Below are 22,455 nucleotides of genomic sequence, written 5' to 3' on the forward strand. Positions count from 1 at the left end.
GGGAATAGGGATGTTGTTTTGTTCACTGCTGTGTTTCCAGTCCCTAAGTATCTGGCTGAAAAAAAAAAACAAACAAACTGTGGAATAAATGTATGTAACATACCAAGTAACTGTATTCAGAGTCTCACTCTATCATCCAAGCTGGAGTGTAGTGGCACTATCAGGGCTCACTGCTGCTTAGACCTCCTAGGCTCAAGTAATACTCTCATTCCAGCCTCCCAAGTAGCTGGGACTACAGGCATGCCCCACCATGCCCAGGTAATTTTTTGTGTGCATGCAGACAGGGTCTTGCTTTGTTGCCTAGGCTGGGCTGGTCTCAAGCACCTGGACTCAAGTGATCCTCCTGCCTTAGCCTCCCAAAGTGCTGGATTACAAGTGTGAGCCACCATCGCCAGCCCATAAGTGTGTATTTGTTTGATTGATATAAAATGTAAATCAGCTGGGCACGGTAGCACATTCCTGTAATCCCAGCACTTTGGGAGGCCAAGGTGGAAGGACAGCTTGAGCCCAGGAGTTCAAAACCAGCCTGGGCAGCATGGCGAAACCCATCTCTACAAAAAGTACAAAAAATTAGCTGGATGTGGTGGCACACTCCTGTAGTCTCAACTTCCTGGGGGTGCTGAGGCCAGAGGATTGCTTGAGCCCTGGAGGTCGAGGCTGCAGTGAGCTGCTATTGTGCCACTGTATTCCAGCCAGGGCAACAAAGTGAGATTCTGTCTCAAAAAAAAAAAAAAAAAGTAAATTAATTAAAAATGTAATAAACAGTGCTTCTTGATTTTTATGGAAGTTGACTTTGTGTGTGCATTGGAGTTGTGAAGGTGCCATCTCAGGCAATTCACCCCCGAGGAGGGAAACACGGCTCTCAGTACAGCTGGGAGAGAACAAAGGGCCAATGAAGGGCCATTTTCAAGCTGAGAGTTATGAGGCTGACTTGCACTGATGGGAATGAACCAGCAGGGAGAGGAGAGAGAGGGCGGTTTCCATAAGCAAAGTCATTGAGAAGCTCCAAAGAGATGGGGTGTGGAGCAGTGCACTCACCCTGTGGTCCAAGAACCCACAGCATCAGCCTCAACCAGGAGCTTATCGGAAATGCAAATCTTGAGGCCCCACCCCATACCTACTGATCCTACACCTCGCAGGCAGGCCCAGTGCTGTGTTTTAACAAGCTCTCCATGCAACTCTCACACATGCTAAAGTTTGAATAGCACCAACCATCCTAGGTCTCAACTGAAAAGGTGTTCTAGGGCAGATATTCTACTAGCAGATCCTTGAGAGTTGACCAAGCTGTCACTTGTCCCTGAACCCAGCTATTGAAAGGACCTAGAGGAACACATTCAAACCACATTCCTGGGTATCCCAACTCAATGAATTCCATGTCCGCTCACCTGCATCATTCTTGGACACAGTCCCCTTATGAACTTTCTTATACAGAATCACACAGAGGGTCACGATCAGAAGGAACAGCAGCACCTGATTAACTGAAATAGAAATGGAAACACATTAACGTTGAACCTATGAACCTGAAATCACGTGACAAAGTTTAGAATGGTAGTGTGAGTAGATTCCTTCCATGACACAGAGTGGTGTCTGAGACCTTTCTATAAGCAGAGAGCATATAAAGAATTAACCTGGCCAGGTGTGGTAGCTTATGCCTGTAATAACAGTACTTTGGGAGGGCGAGGCATGTGGATCACTTGAGCTCAGGAGTTTCGAGACCAGCCTGGGCAACAGAGTGGCACCCTGTCTCCACACACACACACACACACACACACACACACACACAATTAGCTGGGTATGGTGGCATGCACCTGTATTCCCAGCTACTAAGGAGGCTGAGATAGGAGGATAGCTTGAGCCTGGGAGGCGGAGGCTGCAGTGAGCCAAGATTACTCCAGCCTAGGTGACAGAGCTAGACCCTGTCTCAAATACAAAAACAAACAAACAGAAAGAATTAACCTGGAACACTATTGTTGCTCAGGGGTCTTGCATCTTTACTGAATTTGTATATCAGTTCTAACAGTTTTTTGCTGGAGTCTTTAGAATTTTCCAAATATAAGATTATATTGGCCAGGTGTAGTGGCTCACACCTGTAAACCCAGCACTTTGGGAGGCTGAGGTGGGCAGATCACATGAGGCCAGGAGTTCAAGGTCAGCCAGGGCAATATGGTGAAACCCTATCTCTACTAAATATACAAAAATTAGCTGGGCGGGATGGTGCATGCCTGTAATCCCAGCTATTTGGGAGGCTGAGGCATGAGAATTGCTTGAACCTGGGAGGTGGAGGTTGCAGTGAGCCAAGATCACACCGCTGGGCAATACAGCAAGACCTTTCTCCAAAATAAAACAAAACAAAAACATATCATCTGCAAACACGGATAATTTGAGTTCTTCCTTTCCTATTTGGATGCCCTTTATTTCTTTTGCTTGTCTGATTGCTCTAGCTAGGGCTTCCAGTACAATGTTGAATAACAATGGTGAAACGCAGCCATCCTTGTCGTGTTCCAGATGTAAGAGGAAAGGCTTTCAGTTTTTCCCCATTTAGTATGATACTAGCTGTGGGTCTGCTGTATGTGGCTTTTATTTTGTTGAATTTATGTGATTCTTCTTTTGAGCCAGTAGTAATTATAAATACATGTTCTTAGCCATTATGACACAGTTGCTTCTCAGTTAATTCAACCCTTGGTCAAGGATGATGTGCAGGCCGGGTGCGGTGGCTCACGCCTGTAATCCCAGCACTTTGGGAGGCCAAGGAGGGTGGATCACTGGAGGCCAGGAGTTTGAGACCAGCCTGGCCAACATGACAAAACCCGGTCTCTACTAAAAATACAAAAATTAGCCGAGTGTTGCGCATGCCTGTAGTCCCAGCTATTCAGGAGGCTGAGACGGGAGAATCACTTGAACCTGGGAGGTGGAGGTTGCAGTGAGCTGAGATTGTGCCACTGTACTCCAGTCTGGGCGACAAAGGGAGACTCTGTGAGAAAGAAAGAAAAAGGAAAAGAAGAAGAAGGAAGGAAAGAGAGAGGGAGAGAGAAAGAAAGAAAGAAAGAAAGAAAGAAAGAAAGAAAGAAAGAAAGAAAGAAAGAAAGAAAGAAAGAAAGAAAGAAAGAAAGAAAGAAAGGGAGAGAGAGAAGGAAGGAAGGAAGGAAGGAAGGAAGGAAGAAAGGAAGGAAGGAAGGAAGGAAGGAAGGAAGGAAGGAAGGAAGGAAGGAAGGAAGGAAGGAAGGAAGGAGGAAGGAAGAAAGGAAAGGAAGGAGGGAAAGAAAGAAAGAGAGAGAGAGGGAGGGAGGGAAGGAGGAAGGAAGGAAGGAAGGAAGAAGGAAGGAAGGAAGGGAACATTCTTGCCCTGGGTAAACAGAAGACCCCAATGCCTCCAAGCCTCCAGGTCTGTTTGTTCCAGTGATGTTGGCCCTTGGGATCTGCTGAGAAGTAGAGTGGTGTAAAACAGTGTTTTCTTGAATATGGAACACACAGCACCAGTTGTGCATGAAATGACTGAGGAAGCTCATGTTCATAGCATTAATATTTAATCACCATATGAGAAAGTCAGTCTTTCTGATTTTATGTGCAGGAACGCAACAAAAGCTACCCAGAATTGAATCACATTCTTCTAATTGTATACGTGTTTAAAGCTACCTTTTTTTAATGATAGGCGATCATTCTGTTTTCATTTACAGTAAGGATAAAAACTTTCTATTATGAAGTATAAATTTTAAAAATTAGTCAAAGAAAAAAAATTTTTTTGAGATAAGAGTTTTGCTCTTGTTGCCCAGGCTGGAGTGCAATGGCACAGTCTTGGCTCACTGCAACCTCCGCTTCCTGGGTTCAAGCGAATCTCCTGCCTCAGCCTCCCAAGTAGCTGGGAGGCCTCCACCACCATGTCTGGCTAATTTTTGTATTTTTAGTAGAGACAGGGTTTCACCACGTTGGCCAGGCTGATCTTGAACTTCTGACCGCAGGTGATCCGCCCACCTCGGCCTCCGGAAGTGCTGAAATTACAGGCATGAGCCACTGTGCCTGGCCTAAAGAAAATATTAAGTAACGTTTAGGACAGAAGGAACACAACTGATGAAAAATTGAGAAGATGCATGGTGGCATGTGTAGTGCACACCTACCTAAAGTTTGGGAAAAGTTGGTAGAAGGGAAGAAGGTGTGAATTTGAAGTCAGATTCAAATCTCCTTTCTACCACCTCCTAGCTATATGGCCGAGGGGTATCTTAACCTCTCTGAGCTTGGTGTGCTTATCTGCTGAATGGAGATTGTACTAATAAGCATTACCTTGTACTACTGTTTTGAGAGTTAACCAAGGCAATGCAGGCCCGATAAAGACTTTACAAATGGTTATGTACCACTGTTGTTATTATTTTATTTTATCTTTTTTTTTTTTTTTGAGATGGGGTCTCACCTCAGTTGCCCTGGCTGGAGTGCAGCAGTCTGATCTCGGTTCACTGTAACCTCAACCTTCCAAACTCAGGTGATTCTCTACCTCAGCCTCCCAAGTAGCTGGGAGTATAGACACATCACCACATCTGGCTATTTTTTTGTATTTTTTTAGTAGAGATGGGGTCTCACCATGTTGCTAAGGCTGGTCTTGAACTCCTGGACTCAGGCAATCCACTTGCCTCAGCCTCCCAAAGTGCTGGGAATACAGGCATGAGCCATCGCACCCAGCCTGTATTTATTTTTTTATTATTTTTATGCATCAAAAGACTTAATCTATTGACTTCATATGCATCTATTTTTTGGCCTCTATGCCTTTGTCTTCCCATTTGTAAAAGAGTCTCCATGGATGCCTTCCAAAGCTACATCCTGAGGCTGTGATTCTATTTTGCTGACACCCAGTTCCTCCCTGCCTTAATGGATTATCAGATTCAGCCAGGGACAATCAGATACTAGACTCAGTTTAAAACAAAATTATAGAGAAGCAGAAAATGGACAGAAAATGGACAAAATTCTACAGTTTATCAACAGGTTCGATTAATATTCACCTGCCACAGCTGGGCACAGTGGCTCACGCCTGTAATCCCATCACTTTGGGAGGCTGAGGCGGGTGGATCACTTGAGGTCAGGAGTTCAAGACCAGCCTGGCCAACATGGTGAAAACCCGTCTCTACTAAAAATACAAAAATTACCCAGACAAGTGTGTCTCATGCAATATTTGGGACATACTTATACTAAAAAATTATTTGTTGTTTATCTGAAGTTTAAATTTAACTGGTTGTCCTGTCCTGTGTCTATGTTTGCTGAATCTGGCAACTCTACCCTGACAGTCACAGAATTAGGTTACTATGTTTCTCCTCAAATTCACAAACTACTGGATCTAAAATCAGAGGCAAATCCAGGTTCTGATGGGTCTGAAGATTTGAGGTGACTCTTTAAGACTAAGAATACAAAATCACAAATTACAAATGCTAAATTAGCTACAAACATGAATATTTATTCCAAATGAGAAAATGCGTTATTTTTGCAAGTTTTATAGAACTATATGATCCCTGTTGTAAGTTCACTTCCACTTCTTCTTCTTTTCTTTTTTTTTGAGACGGGGTCTCACTCTGTCTCCCAGGCTGGCATGCAGTGGTGTGATCTCAGCTCACTGCAGCCTCTGCCTCCCAGGCTCAAGTGATCTTCCTGCCTCAGCCTCCTGAGTAGCTGAAACTACAGGTGCCCGCCACCACGCCTGGCTAATTTTTGTATTTTTTGTAGAGATGGGGTCTCGCCATGTTACTCAGGCTGATCTCAAACTCCTGAGCTCAACTGATCCGCCCACCTCGGCCTCCCAAGGTGCTAGGATTATAGGCGTGAGCCAGTGCGCCCAGCCGATAAGTTCACTTCTGACTAAAATACTGAACAACTCTCCATGGGAATCACCCAGAAATGATGATGCCAAAAAGTGCCTGTGGGAAAACTATCCATGAAAATCAAAGATAATCCAAGAAAGAAGAAAAAAGCCAAGCCCGAGCCTCAAAACCATCCTCCCCAAATATCTGTTTTTAAATCATTATTTTCAAAAGTTGTAATCTTACTTTTTCGTAACAGAGCCATGTGTATTCACGCAGATAAGAACCGTAACCTGTGGATTAAAGAAAAAAATCTGTTTGAAAGAGAATCAACTTAAAAGTCATCAACAAGTGTTAAGGACTATGCCTTCTCTGAAAGACTGATATATTGTGAAGTGTGTGATCATTTTCTACTGCTCCGAATCTAAAATTTTGGAAACAAAATAAATACAGTCCCATGTCTTCAAAAGTGATGCCTGTGGTTGAACAAACCTTACTAAGGGTCCTCAAAAGCTAATCTTTAGTTGTCAGAATTTTTTTTTTTTTTTTTTTGGTGACAGAGTCTCGCTCCATCACCCAGGTTGGAATGCAGTTGCGATCTTGGCTCACTGCAACCGCCACCTCCCAGGTTCAAGTGATCCTCCTTCCTCAGCCTCCCAAGTAGCTGGAACTACAGGCGTGTGCCACCACTCCCAGCTAATTTTTTTATTTTTAGTAGAGATGGGGTTTTGCCATGTTGCCCAGGCTGGTCTCGAACTCCTAGCCTCAAGCAAGCCATCCACCTTGGCTTCCCAAAGTGCTGGGATTACAGGTGTGAGCCACAGTGCCTGGCCCAGAATTTTTTTTAACCTCCTGCAAAAAGAGTTCTGTCAGCCTTCTGGGTCAGCATAGCAGATGGCCGTAACTGGAAGTATCACACTAGAAGACTTCCTTGATCTAAAATATCAACCCTATGCTATCTTTCTACTATCAGAACTTCATTCCTTGATAAGGAAGCTTTTGCATCTTCAGGAATCCCTTGGAGGGGCATGCATTATACTCAATTCAATCATTCATTCAGTATTTACATATTGAGATCCTACTAAAAGCCCAGCACTGTGCCACTTCCCAGTGATGTACCAACAAATGAAACAGTCCTGGTCCCTATCCTCCTGGAGCTTTTGGTCCAGTGGGGGAAACAGATATTAAAATGTGACACATAAAAGTATTAGATTACGGTAAGTGCTATGAAGGAAGCAAAGGAGATGTTGGGATAAAGATGAACAGGGGTAGGGAGTGCATCAGGAAGAGAAATCAGCAAAAACTTCATTGAGGATATGGCATTGGAGGGAAGGAAGAGCAAGAGCCAGACAAGGGCAGAACATGCAGAGGAGCATCCCAGGCAAAGGGAACAGCAAGTGCAAAGTCCCTGGGGCTGGAAAGAGCTCTAAATATTCTAGGAACTGCAAGAAGCTCAAAGTCTCTGGATCACAGTGGATCAAAGGGGAGACTGGATGGAAGAGGCCAGAGAGGTACCAAGGGACCGGATACTACTGTGCCTAAAGAGGAGTTTGGATTTTATTTTAAGTGCACAAAACCCCCTCCATCAGTGTTTAACTTAGTTAAAACCCTAAAGCACTGTTTTCCAAACATTCCCAAGGGAATTCTGAAAGTAAAGGAGAGTGAACACTTAACATTGCTCACAATGAGCTCAAAGTATCTTTCACGTTTTTTGTTTTACCTTCAAATTCATGGGAACTGTGCAAGAATTAGTGGAAAGGAATCACTCCTTCAACTGCTGGCAGAGTTCGCCCCTCAGGGAGAAAGCTATCTGTTATGAAAGCCAGGTCTTCTGTGCCTAGGTGAGATGGCCAGGTGAGAGCAGGGAAAAGCTAACCTGGTCTGAATAAGGGATGAACCAGAATCCTAAGGTTCGGCCACAGCCCAAGAAAAAATGTTATTAGAGGAGAAGGAAAAGTCCAGTCACTTACCCAGGAGAACTTCCTTTCCTATGGCAGGCCCAGGGACTATTCAAGAACAGATGTCCAATACTCAGCCCACAATCTTCTTTCACGCTCTGCACCTTCTAACCTCAGCCCACCTCCACACTGCTCTTCCCACAGGACCTAAAGTGACATTTTAAGTGTTTTACCGGGTGTGGTGGCTCACTTTTGGAGCCCAGGGTGGGCAGATGCTTGAGCCCAGGGGTTGGAGATAAGCCTGGGCAACATAATAAGACCCCCCTGCAACAATCTCTACAAAAAAATACAAAAATTAGCAGGCATCGTGGTGCATGCCTGTAGTCCTAGCTACTCGGGAAGTTGAGGCAGGAGGATCGCATGAGCCCCAGAGGTTGAGGCTGCAGTGAGCCATGGCTGCTGCACTCCAGCTGGGAGACAGAGCAAAACCTTGTTTTAAAAAAGAAAAAGAAAGAGAGAGAAGAGAAGGAAGGAAGGAAGGAAGGAAGGAAGGAAGGAAGGAGAGAGAAAGGAAAGAAGGAAAGAAGAAAGGAAGGGAAAGGGAAGGGAAAGGAAAGAAGGAAGGAAGGAAGGAGGAGGAGGAGAAGAAGAAGAAGTAGAAGAAGAAGAGAGAGAGAGAAAGAAAGAAAGAAAGAAAGGAAAGAAAGAAAGAAAGAAAGAAAGAAGGAAGGAAGGAAGGAAAAGAAAGAAAGGAAGGAAGAAAGGAAGGAAGGAAGGAAGGAAGGAGAGGAAGGAGAAGGAGAAGGAGGAGGAGAAAAGAAAGAAAGAAGAAAGAAAGAGAGAGAGAGAGAGAGAAAGAAAAGAAAAGAAAAGAAAAGAAAAGAAAAGAAAAGAAAGGAAAAGAAGAAAAACTGCTGCTTTCAGAAGAGCTGCCAGATTTGTCATGTGTCTTTTTGTAGCCCCAAGCTCACAGCAATAATATTCCAGGGGATGGTCACTGTGGGATGAGAAAGTTTATCTCATCCCACAGTAGGATGTTTATCAGGTCCCAGATTAACATCAGGAGGGGGCATGCTTTCAGCGTGACTGCAAGGAGAAGGGAACACAAATGGAAAGAAAGAGACCCCTGGAAGAAAGGCTGGAGGACTGTCAGAGACAGATTTGGGGTGAGATATGCCTGTTTCACATTGTTATACATGATTAAAGTAATTAAAATACCCACCTCTATCCAACTTCATGTAACCCAATATTAAAAGGCCTTTTTGTCTCTGTGTTGAAGATTACAGAAAATATAGGGGGGGTAGGCTGGTAGAAAAAGGGAGATTTTTTTGGTTGATAGTCTTACAGGATTTATACTGAACATATTTAATAAATATGGTCTTTGGCACTGATCAATCAAAATGGGTACCAGTTATAAATGGCTGGCACAGTCCCACAGAAGTGTTCTGACTAATAAATAGCAGCTTTGGCACCTACAGAATGTCAGATCATACTAATGTATTATCTATTTATACATACAAATAAGCACAGGAGATTCTACACACACACACACACACACACACACATGCACACACACGATGCATTGTATTTTGCTAAGCAGCAAGAACTATAACCGTCACATCATCAACCATTCTCATATTCTATCATGCCAACTTTTTACATAAAGTCCTTTGCATAAGAAAAATGCAGGGCAAATTCTAAGAGGCCTATCAACTAGGTGTATTCCAAGAACAACTTATTTTAACAAAAGAGACCAGCTGCTGCTTCAGAGCATAAAGAATTGGCCCATGAGAACTATTTTTCTGCCAAGGTATTTGATACATGTTGACAAGCAAATTTATTTCTGATCTTCTGGATTTACACACATTTCCTACTGTGAGTTCTTTCTTGATGTTCTTAAAAATTGCTATGCATCGGGGGAGGGAGAGCATCAGGATAAATAGCTAATGCATGCGGGGCTTAATACCTAGGTGATGGGTTGATAGGTGCAGCAAACCAGTATGGCACACATTTACCTATGTAACAAACCTGCACATGTATCTCAAAACTTAAAATAAAATAAAATCTCAAAAATTGCTATGCATACCGTTTCTCTTTTATTACGTAGTATTTTCTGAATTCTTTAGACTGCATTGAAGAATCAGAAAGAGCGCTTCACCCAGGGAAACACAAATGGTTCTGTATAATAAACATTCAGTATATCTGTTTTCATTTTAAATAGGCTTCTTTTCCATGACACATTTATTAAAGGAATATTACCATGTCAGCTGCAAAATTTGACATGTTGATTTTTAAGTTTTTTAAAATTTACATACATTAGAATTTACTTTTTTGTTTCTGTCATTCTATGGACTTTTACACATGCATAGATTCTTGTAACAACCACCACAAATGGGATAGAGAACAATGCCAACACTCCTAAAGAATTCCCTTGTGCTGCCCCTTTGTAGTCAGGCCCTGTCCAACACCTAGCCCTTGGCAACCACTGATCTATTCTCTGTCTCTATAGTTTTACCTTTTCCAGAATGTCATATAAGTGGAATCCTACAGGATGTAATATTTTGAGAGACTCTCTTTTTTCAATTAGCATAATGCTTTTGAGATTCATACTTGCTACTGCCTTTACCAATAGTTTGTACCTTTTTATTGCTGAATAGTATTCCACTGAATGGATATACCACAGTTTATCCATTCACCCACTGAAGGACATTTGGGTTGTTTCCATTGTTTTGTGATTATGAATAATGTTTCTATAAACACTTGTTTACAGATTTTAGTGTGAATAGAGGGTAACTACCTAGAAGTGTTATTGCTAGGTCTTTTGGTAGATATATATTTAACTCTATAAGAAACTGCCGGCAGGGCGCGGTGGCTCAAGCCTGTAATCCCAGCACTTTGGGAGGCCGAGACGGGCGGATCACGAGGTCAGGAGATCGAGACCATCCTGGCTAATACGGTGAAACCCCGTCTCTACTAAAAAATACAAAAAACTAGCCGGGCGAGGTGGCGGGCGCCTGTAGTCCCAGCTACTCGGGAGGCTGAGGCAGGAGAATGGTGGGAACCCAGGAGGCGGAGCTTGCAGTGAGCTGAGATCTGGCCACTGCACTCCAGCCTGGGCGACAGAGCAAGACTCCGTCTCAAAAAAAAAAAAAAAAAAAGAAACTGCCAATCTAAGCTGGGCACAGTGGTTCATGCCTATAATCCCTGCACTTTGGGAAGCCAAGGTGGGAGGATCGCTTGAGCTCAGGAGTCCAAGACCAGCCCTGGCAACATAGTGAGACCCCTGTCTCTATGAAAACAAAACAAAACAACAAAAACCTCAAAAACCAAATGTGGGGAGTTAGAGAAAAAAAATTAGCCAGACATGGTAGTGGGCACCTGTGGTCCCAGCTATTCAGGAGGCTGAGGTGGGAAGATTGCTTGAGCCTGGGAGGTTGAGGCTGCAGTGAGCCACGGTCGCACCACTGCACTCCAGCCCAGGTGACAGAGAGAGACCTTGTCTGAAAAAACAGGAAAAGAAAAAGAAAGAAATTGACAATCTTTTTTCCTGAGTGGAAACAGAAACTGACAATCTTTTTTTCCTGAGTGAAAACATTTTCATTTTGTATTCCCACTAGCATGGTGAGAAAGTTCCAGTTGCTCTGTGTTCTTGACAGCACTTGGTATTGTCGGTATTTTTTTTATTTTAGCTGTTATAATGGGCGAATTGCATTGTGATTTTAATTTGCATTTCCCTAATGATTACTCATGTTGAGCATCTTTTTGTGTGTTCATTTACCATCCACATATGGTGAAATGTCTGTTTAAATCTTTTGTGCATTTTTATAGAATTATTTTCTTATTTTTGAGTTTTGGGAGTTGTTTACGTATTCCAGATACAAGCCCTGTGTCAGGCCTCAGTGCTGTGGCTCATGCCTGTAATCCCAGCAATTTGGGAGGTCAAGGCTGGCAGATCACTTGAGGTCAGGAGTTCAAGACCAGCCTGGCCAACATGGTGAAACCCTGTCTCTACTAAAATACAAAAATTAACCAGGCGTGGTGGTGTGGGTCTGTAATCCCAGCTACTCGGGAGGCTGAGGCAGGAGAATTGCCTGAACCTGAAGGCGGAGGTTGCAGTGAGCCAAGACTGTGCCACTGCGCTCCAGCCTAGGCAACAGAGTGAGACTCTGTAAAAAGAAGAAGAAAAAAAAAAGCACTGTGTTATGCGATTTGCAAATACTTTCCCCTGGTATGTGGCTTGTCTTTTCAGTCTCTTAATAAATTTTGCAGAGCAAAAGTATTTCATTTTGATAATGTCAGATTCATTTTCTTTTTTTTCTTTTTTTTGAAACAGGGTTTTACTCTATTACCTAGCCTCAAGTGCAGTGGTACGATCTCGGCTCACTGCAAACTTCACCTCCCAGGCTCAAGCAATTCTACCTCAGCCTCCCAAGCAGCTGGGACTACAGGCGCACAGCACCGCACGCAGCTGATCTTTGTATTTTTTATAGAGATGGGGTTTTGCCCTGTTGCCCAGGCTGGTCTTGAACTCCTGAGCTCAAGTGATCTGCCTGCCTTGACTTCTCAAAGTGCTGGGATTACAGGCATGAGCCACCACACCTGGCCTTTTTTTCTTTTATAGATCATGCTTTTGGTATTATATCTAATAATTTTTGGCCTAACCTAAGGTCATAATGACTTTCTCCTATGTTTTCTTGGAGAATTTTATAGTTTTAGACTTAATATTTTCATTTAGAGTTAATTTTTGTATATATCATGAAGTGTAGATTAAACTTCATCTTTTAGCATATGGTTATCCAATTGTTCCAAGACCATTTGTTGGGAAGGTCATTTGTTGAGATTGTTGTTCCTTCTGTGGAACTGATTTTTTTCTTTAATATTTTGTTCCAATTTCAAGGTATTCAAAGGGGACTTGAAATCTGGCAAGAAGTTTGAACCTAGAGGGATAACATGTGTCCCAAAGGAGAGAGCAAGTGATCAACACAGGTTTTTTGTTCTCTCCTATACTTTCTACAGGAAGAATTACAGATCTGATTAGTCATCAGTGACTAAAAAGTGAGCTACATCATCAAATAAAGACAATAATGTGGCTGGGTGTGGTGGCTCACACCTGTAATCCCAGCACTTTGGGTGGCTGAGGCAGGCGGATCACTTGAGGCCAGGAATTTGAGACCAGCCTGGCCAATACAGCGAAACCCCATCTCTACTAAAAATTCAGAAATTGGCTGGATGTGGTGGGGCACACCTGTAATCTCAGCTCCTTGGGAGGCTGAAGCATGAGAATCACTTGAACCTGCAAGGAGGGGGTTGCAGTGAGCCGAGATCACACCACTGTACTCCAGCTTGGGTGACAGAGAGAGACTCCATCTCAAAAAAAAAAAAAAAATTCAATAATGTTCTCAGAGTACTATCAGAACCAAGCAGGCAAGAAAAGGATTGATCTACCATGAAAAACTTTCAACCAAACATTTCCCCAAACTCAAATTCGATCTTTGCATTATATTGTGGAGTATTTTATTTATGCTCTGAAATCAAGAAGGCTAAGACACCCTTCCTCTATTCTCGAAATATATCTGTAAAGACTTCCCTTCCCAGTTTTCCCAATTTACAATGTATCTATCTATATGCTTAATACAATACCTTGGATATTCATTAGGAGAAGTGGTAGGCATTAAGCTAAGCATAGGATATGGCAGGTTTGATGAAAAAATAAAATAAAATTTAACCATTAGATAAGGATTTTAGATGACAACATTCATTTTACTGTAAAATCTAAAGTTAAATTTTGTCACATTTTTATGTCCATTCACTTGTTTGTGACATTTTGCCAATTACCCCAGGAGTTGGCAACTGACTTCATCTCACACAGAAAAGTTAATTTGCCATAAAAAACAATTTGTCTTGAAAACTCAGTTTATTTTAAAATTAAGTTGATCCTTCTTAATTATGGTCTTTCAAAGGAACTTCTGAACTTGACATTTGATGGGAGGCTGCAGACAGCAAACCAGGACTAATAACCTTTAGAAACTAACAACATGACAGAAACAGCCGAAGGAGGTAATTGAGAAAGGAAGGATATCATAGGTCCCCACGGTTTCATGAACCAAAGTGTTATGAGAATTTGCTGGCAGTCATCTAGGAAAACTCTTCAACAGAGATTTGATTCAAGTCTTTAATTCACTGTAAACAACCAGCTACAATGTTCCTTTTATTTTCCTAGGCTACAGACTGAACACCCAAGAGCTCTGAGTGCATGGCAGTGACCCTTCTCTTCCCCTTTTGCACCTGGAAAAGAATTGGGTCAAAACAGCACGCTACTTAGGATTTTTCTGAGATAGGGTTTCAGGTACTTTTTATCCATTTAGGATTTTACGTGATATGCATGCATCTAACTTTTGGGGATGATGGAAGCCTAGAATGATCTCTGGCCACATGGCCCCTTCTCCCACTCCATGAAACAAGACATCTGGTATCACAGGAGAGAATGGGGCAAAGACCAGAGGGAAGCCGAGCTTTAAGTCCCTCAGATCATCTACTTCCTGGGCATCCCAGTTACAAAAACCAGTAACTTCACACTTTTTCCTTAAACTGTTTTGAAATGAGGTTCAGTTTCTTGCAAATGAAAGTCTTTACAAATAAATTTGCTGTGGCCAGAATGGTGTGTGAATATGGGGAGCAGTTTGCAGGGGTCAAAGGGCCCTTGTGGCTACACCAGGGGTCAGGTGAATTGGGCTCCAGATAACAGATTTCACCATGTGTTGATGAAGCTTTACAGCTCACAGGCAAGGCTGGTCAGCTCTTTCCTGAGTGCTTGGTTACTGTAACTGTGAGACCACTCCAGAGGCAGAGGAATAGTAAGTGCTGACTCATCTGAACAGGGGGTTCATCTTTCCCTGTCCAGTGTGTTGTCAACTCTGAAATCTCTTTAAGATGAAACAAGAGGCTTTAGGATGCAGATAATGGCACGCCAATTGCAACGCACAGCAGTAGTGAGCCAAGAAGGTAAGTTCCTGAAGCCGATTGTTGTAGGAAACCTTAAGCCATATGGTGGGAGTGGTGTCCTTGAGAAGCATGTAGTTTCAACAGAAAGTTTGCTTTAAAAAAAGATATGTGTGTGTGTGTGTGTGTGTGTGTGTGTATAATTGCATAAAGATTTGGCATGCCTGAATTTCATCCTCTCCTTCCTCTTTACAATTTCATCTCATCTCTGATGGTGGCACTTCCTGGGTTTCAAAAAACAACAAAAAAAATCCCAAGCAGACAAGACACAGTTTCTGACTGAGGGCACTGAAATCAAGTGGAAAATCAACTGGAAATCCTTTTCCAACACAATTAGTGTATTAGACTGTGGGTCTTGGAGTCAGACTACCTGGGTTCAAATCCTAGCTCCACAATACATAAGAACCCCTTCCCTTGGAAACTTAAGATTCCTCACTCATAAAATGTCTGTAATACCATTTTACAATCAACATGTTAATAAGTAATTGAGGCAAAAAAACCTCAATAAATGCTAAAATGATTGGCTAAAAGGTTGTTGGGGTACAGAAAATTCACATTCTCAAAGTAATCACATTTAAGATCAACAAAATGAAACAAATTGAAATCCTGTGCCTTGAGATGTGATAAATATCAATGTGTTCCTGCCAGTGATATTTAACCTGATTCTATCATGGATAAGGTCATGATAAAATCCAAATCATGGATCATTCTGAAGACAAACTGCCCTGGTCTCTTCAAATATGTCAATGTCATGAGAGGAAAAAAAAAAAAAAAAAAAAAAACGTTGGGAACTCTTTAGAGGCTTGACAATGTGACAATGAAATGGAAAGTGTGAACCTTGGCTGGGCACAGTGGCTCACATTTGTAATCCCAGCACTTTGGGAGGCCGAGGCAGGTGGATCATGAAGTCAAGAGATCGAGACCATCCCGGCCAACATGGTGAAACACCATCTCTACTAAAAATACAACAATTAGCTGGGCATGGTGACACGCACCTGTAGTCCCAGCTACTTGGGACGCTGAGGCAGGAGAATTGCTTGAACCTGGAAGGCTGAGGTTGCAGTGAGCCAAGATCGCACCACTGCACTCCAGCCTGGTGACAGAGTGAGACTCCATCTCAAAAAAAAAGAAAAAAAAAAGTGTGAACCTTGACTGCATCCTGGACCAAATGTTTAAAAAGAGCTACAAAGTTTATTTTTGGGAAATTAGGGAAATATTATGGCATTAATATTAAATTTCCTGAGAGAATAAATGTGGTATGGTTATGTAGGAGTACATCATTGATAGTAAGAGACACATATATTCATTTAGGGGTGAAAGGTCAAGAGGTTCAGGGGTGTTTGTGTGTAGAAAGAGAGAGTGAGAGGTACAGAGACAATACTAACGTGGCAAAATTGGTTGAGCCATTATACTCTTCTTGCAACTTTTCTATAAATTAGAATCATTTATAAATAAAAAGTTGAGGAAATGAAGGTAATATAAGGCTTTATGAGGATTAAATGCAGTAATACATTTACATGCATTAAGTACTTACAACAGTGCTTGGCAAACAGTTGGAACCCCACTTGTACAAGCCATTATGATTGTGTGATCCTAGGGAAATCACTCCATCTCTCTCCATCTCAGTTTCCTCATCATTATGACTGAAGAAGACAATTCTATTAGATCTAACATTCTAGAACTTTATATAATTATGCCCTCAAAAAAGTAATGGGGGTTGAAAGAATCAACATTGTCAAAATGTCCATAACACCCAAAGCAATCTACAGATTTAATGTAGTCCCTATCAAAATTCCAACGGCATTTTTCACAAAAGTAGAAAAAAAAATCCTAAAATGCATATGGAACCACAAAAGCCCCCAAATAACTAAAGCAACTTTGAGCAAGAACAAAACTGAAGGCATCACATTTCCTAATTTTAAATTATATTTACAAAGTTATAGTAATCCAAAAAGTATAGTACTGACATAAAAACAGACACATAGACCAATGGAATATAAACCAATGGGACAGAATAGAGAGCCCAGAAATAAATCCATGCATATATGGTCAATTATTCTTCCATAAAGGCACCAAGAATACACAATGGGGAGAGGATAGTCTCTTCAGTAAGTAGTGCTGGGAAAACTGGATATTAATTTTAAAAACTTGGATCTTTATCTCATACACAAAACCAGTTCAAAATGAATTAAATATTAAATAAGTAAATATTCATTTTTATTAATTATTTATTAATTTAATAATAACATAATTAAATGTTTAAGATGTAAAACTGTAAAACTAGAAGAAAACAGGGGGAAAGCTCTGTGGCATTGGTCTTGGCAATGTTTTTTTAATATGACACCAAAAGCAAAAACAAGTGGGACTACATCAAACTAAAAAGTTTCTGCACTGCAAAGGAGCAATCAGTAAAATAAAAAAGCAACCTGGGGAATGGGAGCGATTATTTACAAACCATATATCTAATAAGAAGTTAATATCCAAAATATATAAGAAACTCATACAACTCAACAGCAAAAAAACCCAAATAACTTGATTTAAAAATAGGCAAAGGACCAGAATAGACATTTCTCTAAAGAAGGCATACAAATGGCCAACAGGTATATGAAAAGATACTAAACATCACTAATAATCAGGGAAATTCAAATCCAAACCACAATAGGATATCACTTCACATCTGTTATAATGGCTATTATCAAAAAGTCAAAAGATAAGTGTTGGTGATGATGTAGAGAAAAGGGAACCCTTGTACATTGCTAGTGGGAATGTAAATTAGTACAGCCATTATGGAAAACAATATGGAGGTCTCTCAAAAAATTAAAAATAGAGCTACCATATGATGCAGCTATCCTACTTTGGGGTATATATCCAACAGAAAGAAAATCAGTATCAAAGCTAGATCTGCACTCCCAGGTTCATTGCAGCACTATTTTTTTTCCTTTTTTTTTTTGAAACAGCGTCTCGCTCTGTCATCACCTGGGCTGGAATGCAGTGGCACGATCTCAGCTCACTGCAACTTCCGCCTTCCGGGTTCAAGCAATTCTTCTGCCTCAGACTCCCGAGTAGCTGGAATTACAGGTGCACATCACTACGCTTGGCTAATTTTTGTATATTTTTAGTAGAGACAGGGTTTCACCATGTTGGCCAGGCTGGTCTCCAACTCCTGACCTCAGGTGATCTGCCCGCCTCGGCCTCCCAAAGTGCTGGGATTACAGGCATGTGTCACCATGCCCAACCTGCAGCACTATTTAGAATAGCCAAGATATGGAACTAACCTGTGTCCATAAATGAATGAGTAGATAAAGAAATGTGGCATATATATGAGTGTGTGTGTGTGTGTGTGTGTGTAGACATATATACACACAAAATAAAATATTATTTCACCTTAGAAAAGAAGAAAATAATGCCATTTGTGACAATATGGGTGAACCTGGAGGACGTCATGCTAAGAGAAATAAGCCAGGCAAAGAAAAATAAATACTGCATGTTCACTTATATGAGAAATCTACAAAGTTGAACTTACAGAAACAGAAAGTAGAAGGGTGATTACCAGGGACAGGGAGGTGGAGAAATGAGGAAATGTCAGTCAAAGGGTACAAGCTTGCAGTTATAAGATGAGCAAGTTCTGGAGACCTAACACACAGCATGGTGACGGTTATTACTAATAATGTATTGTATACCTGAAATCTGCTAAGAGGGTAGATCTTAAGAGTTCTCACCACACCATACACAAAAGGTAAATATGTGAGGGTGATGGATTTGTTAATTAGCTTGATTGTGGTAATCATTTCACAATGTATATATTAAAACATTGTACTCCTCGAATATATATATATATGTGTGTGTGTGTATATATGTGTGTGTGTGTATATATATGTGTGTGTGTGTGTGTGTGTGTATTTTTTTCAGAGACAGGATTGTCACCCAGGCTGGAGTGCAGTGTGCAATCATAGCTCATTGTAATCTTGAACTCCTGGGCTCTATCGATCCTCCCACCTTGGTCTCCCAAAGCACTGAGATTACAGGCATGAGCCACCATGGTTGGCTGAATATATACATTTTTTATTTGTCAACTATACCTCAATAAAGCTGAAGAAAGCAAACAAAAAAATCTTATTTTAAGAACTAATAGTCAATAAAATGTTCTTATCCATAACTTTATGTCATTTTAATTATTTAGACAATATTTACAAGAACATGCTTACTTCCTTAAAAATTATTTATGCCTGGATTCTGTTCCAAGATGGTCGAATAGGAACAGCTCCGGTCTGGAGCTCCCAGTATGATTGATGCAGAAGACGGGTGATTTCTGCTTTTCCAACTGAGGTACTTGGTTCATCTCATTGGGACTAGCTGGAGAGAGGGTGCAGCCCACAGAGGGTGAGCCAAAGCAGGGCAGGGCATCGCCTCACCCGGGAAGCCCAAGGGGCTGGGGGATTTCCCTTTCCTAGCCAACGGAAGCCATGACAGACTTTACCTGGAAAAACGGGACACTCCCGCCCAAATACTGCACTCTTCCAATGGTCTTAGCAAACAGCACAACAGATTATATACTGCGCCTGGTTCGGTGGGCCCATGCCCACTGAGCCTTGCTCACTGATAGTGCAGCAGTCTGAGATCAACATCGACCTGCAAGGCAGCAGCCTGGCAGGGGGAGGGGCATCTGCCATTGCTGAGGTTTGAGTGGGTAAACAAAGTGGCAGGGAAGCTCAAACTGGGCGGAGCCCACCACAGCTCAGCAAGGCCAGATGTCTCTGTAGACTCCACCTCTGGGAGTAGGGCATAGCTGAACAAAAGGCAGCAGAATCTTATGCAGACTTAAACGTCCCTGTCTGACAGCTCTGAAGAGAGCAGTGGTTCTCCCAGCACGGTGTTTGAGCTCTGAGAACGGACAGACTACCTCCTCAAGTGGGTCCCTGACCTCCGTGTAGCCTAACTGGGAGACATCTCCCAGTAGGGGCCAACTGACACCTCATACAAGTGGGTGCCCCTCTGGAATGAAGCTTCCAGAGGAAGGATCAGGCAGCAATATTTGCTGTTCTGCAATGTTTGCTGTTCTGCAGCCTCTGCTGGTGATACTGAGGCAAACAGGTTCTGGAGTGGACCTCCAGCAAACTCCAACAGACCTGCAGCTGAGGGACCTGACTGTTAGAAGGAAAACTAACAAACAGAGAAGAATAGTGTCAACATCAACAAAAAGAACATCTACACAAAACCCCAACTGTAGGTCATCAATATCAAAGACCAAAGGTAGATAAAATCACAAAGATGGGGAGAAACCAGAGCAGAAAAGCTGAAAATTCTAAAAACCAGAGTGCTTTTTCTCCTCCAAAGGATCGCAGCTCCTCGCCAGCAAGCGAACAAAGCTGGATGGAGAATGACTTTGACAAGCTAACAGAAGTAGGCTTCAGAAGGTCGGTAATAACAAACTTATCTGAGCTAAAGGAGGATGTTCAAACCCATTGCAAGGAAGCTAAACACCTTGAAAGAAGATTAGATGATGGCAAACAGTGTACAGAAGGCCTTAAATGACCTGATGGAGCTGAAAATCATGGCACGAGAACTACATGATGCATGCACAAGTTTCAACAGCCAATTCAATCAAGTGGAAGAAAGGGTATCAGTCGTTGAAGATCAAATTAATGAAGTAGAGCGAGAAGAGAAGAGAAAAAAGAGTAAAAAGAAATGAACAAAGCCTACAAGAAATATGGGGCTATGTGAAAAGACCAAATCTACGTTTGATTGGTGTACCTGAAAGTGATGGAGAGAATGGAACCAAGTTGGAAAACACTCTTCAGGATATTATCTAGGAGAACTTCCCCAACCTAGCAAGGCAGGCCAACATTCAAATTCAGGAAATACAGAGAGCGCCACAAAGATATTTGTCGAGAAAAGCGACCCCAAGACATATAATTGTCAGATTCACCAAGGTTGAAATGAAGGAAAAAATGTTAAGGGCAGTCAGAGAGAAAGGTCAGGTTACCCACAAAGGGAAGCCCATCAGACTAACAGCGGATATCTCCGCAGAAACTCTACAAGCCAAAAGAGAGTGGGGGCCAGTATTCAACATTCTTAAAGAAAAGAATTTTCAATCTAGAATTTCATATCCAGACAAACGAAATGAAGGAGAAATAAAATCCTTTACAGACAAGCAAATGCTGAGAGATTTTGTCACTACCAGGCCTGCCTTACAAGAGCTCCTGAAGGAAGCACTAAACATGGAAAGGAACAACTGGTATCAGCCACTGCAAAAACATGCCAAACTGTAAAGACCATCGATGCTAGGAAGAAACTACACCAACTAATGGGCAAAATAACCAGCTAACATCATAATGACAGGATCAAATTCACACATAACAATATTAACCTTAAATGTAAATAGGCTAAATGCCCCAATTAAAAGACACAGACTGGCAAATTGGATAAAGAGTCAAGACCCATCAGTGTGCTGTATTCAGGAGACCCATCTCACATGCAGAGACACACATAGGCTCAAAATAAAGAGATGGAGGAAGATCTACCAAGCAAATGGAAAGCAAAAAAAAAAAAAAAAAAAAAAAAAGCAGGGGGTGCAATCCTAGTCTCTGATAAAACAGACTTTAAACCAACAAAGATCAACAGAGACAAAGAAGGTCATTACATAATGGTAAAGGGATCAATTCAACAAGAAGAGCTAACTATCCTAAATATATATGCACCCAATACAGGAGCACCCAGATTCATAAAGCAAGCCCTTAGAGACCTACAAAGAGACTTAGACTCCCACACAATAATAATGGGAGACTTTAACACCCCACTGTCAATATTAGACAGATCAATGAGACAGAAGGTTAACAATGATATCCAGGACTTGAACTCAGCTCTGCACCAAGTGGACCTAATAGACACCTATAGAACTCTCCACCCCAGATCAACAGAATATACATTCTTCTCAGCACCACATCACACTTATTCTAAAATTGACCACATAGTTGGAAGTAAAACACTTCTCAGTAAATGTAAAAGAACAGAAATCACAACAAACTGTCTCTCAGACCACAGTGCAATCAAATTAGAACTCAGGATTAAGAAACTCACTCAAAACTGCACGACTACATGGAAACTGAACAACTTGCTCCTGAATGACTACTGGGTAAATAATGAAATGAAGGCAGAAATAAAGATATTCTTTGAAACCAATGAGAACAAAGACACAACATACCAGAATCTCTGGAACACATTTAAAGCAGTGTGTAGAGGGAAATTTATAGCACTAAATGCCCATAAGAGAAAGCAGGAAAGATCTAAAATTGACACCCTAACATCACAATTAAAAGAACTAGAGAAGTAAGAGCAAACAAATTCAAAAGTTAGCAGAAGGCAAGAAATAACTAAGATCAGAGCAGAACTGAAAGAGATAGAGACACAAAAAAACCCTTCAAAAAAATCAATGAATCCAGGAGCTGGTTTTTTGAAAAGATCAACAAAATTGATAGACCACTAGCAAGACTAATAAGGAAGAAAAGAGAGAAGAATCAAATAGATGCAATAAAAAATGATAAAGGGGATATCATCGCCGATCCCACAGAAATACAAGCTACCATCAGAGAATACTATGAACACCTCTATGCAAATAAACTCGAAAATCTAGAAGAAATGGATAAATTCCTGGACACATACACCCTCCCAAGACTAAACCAGGAAGAAGTTGAATCTCTGAATAGACCAATAACAGGCTCTGAAATTGAGGCAATAATTAATAGCCTACCAACCAAAGTCCAGGACCAGATGGATTCACAGCTGAA

General features: G+C 41.6%; 1 protein-coding gene across 3 annotated transcripts in view; it reads right to left on the minus strand.

The window, feature by feature from the left end:
• GLT8D2 (glycosyltransferase 8 domain containing 2) overlaps positions 1–22,455 on the minus strand; it is a 73,393-nt gene that overhangs the window by 22,803 nt on the left and 28,135 nt on the right. For 2 of the 3 annotated variants that reach the window (XM_025401707.1, XM_025401708.1), the window contains 2 exons: positions 6,021–6,067; positions 1,386–1,478 (listed from right to left, as the gene is read on the minus strand). In XM_025401707.1, coding sequence (XP_025257492.1) covers positions 1,386–1,478; positions 6,021–6,039 — 112 coding nt within the window. In that variant the 5' untranslated portion in view covers positions 6,040–6,067. Of the gene's footprint in view, positions 1–1,385; positions 1,479–6,020; positions 6,068–7,744; positions 7,880–22,455 lie in introns of all 3 variants that reach the window. The other variant, XM_025401709.1, reaches the window with a different exon arrangement.

Source organism: Theropithecus gelada, chromosome 11 (assembly GCF_003255815.1).
Source record: "Theropithecus gelada isolate Dixy chromosome 11, Tgel_1.0, whole genome shotgun sequence".
Taxonomy (NCBI): Eukaryota; Metazoa; Chordata; class Mammalia; order Primates; family Cercopithecidae; genus Theropithecus; species Theropithecus gelada.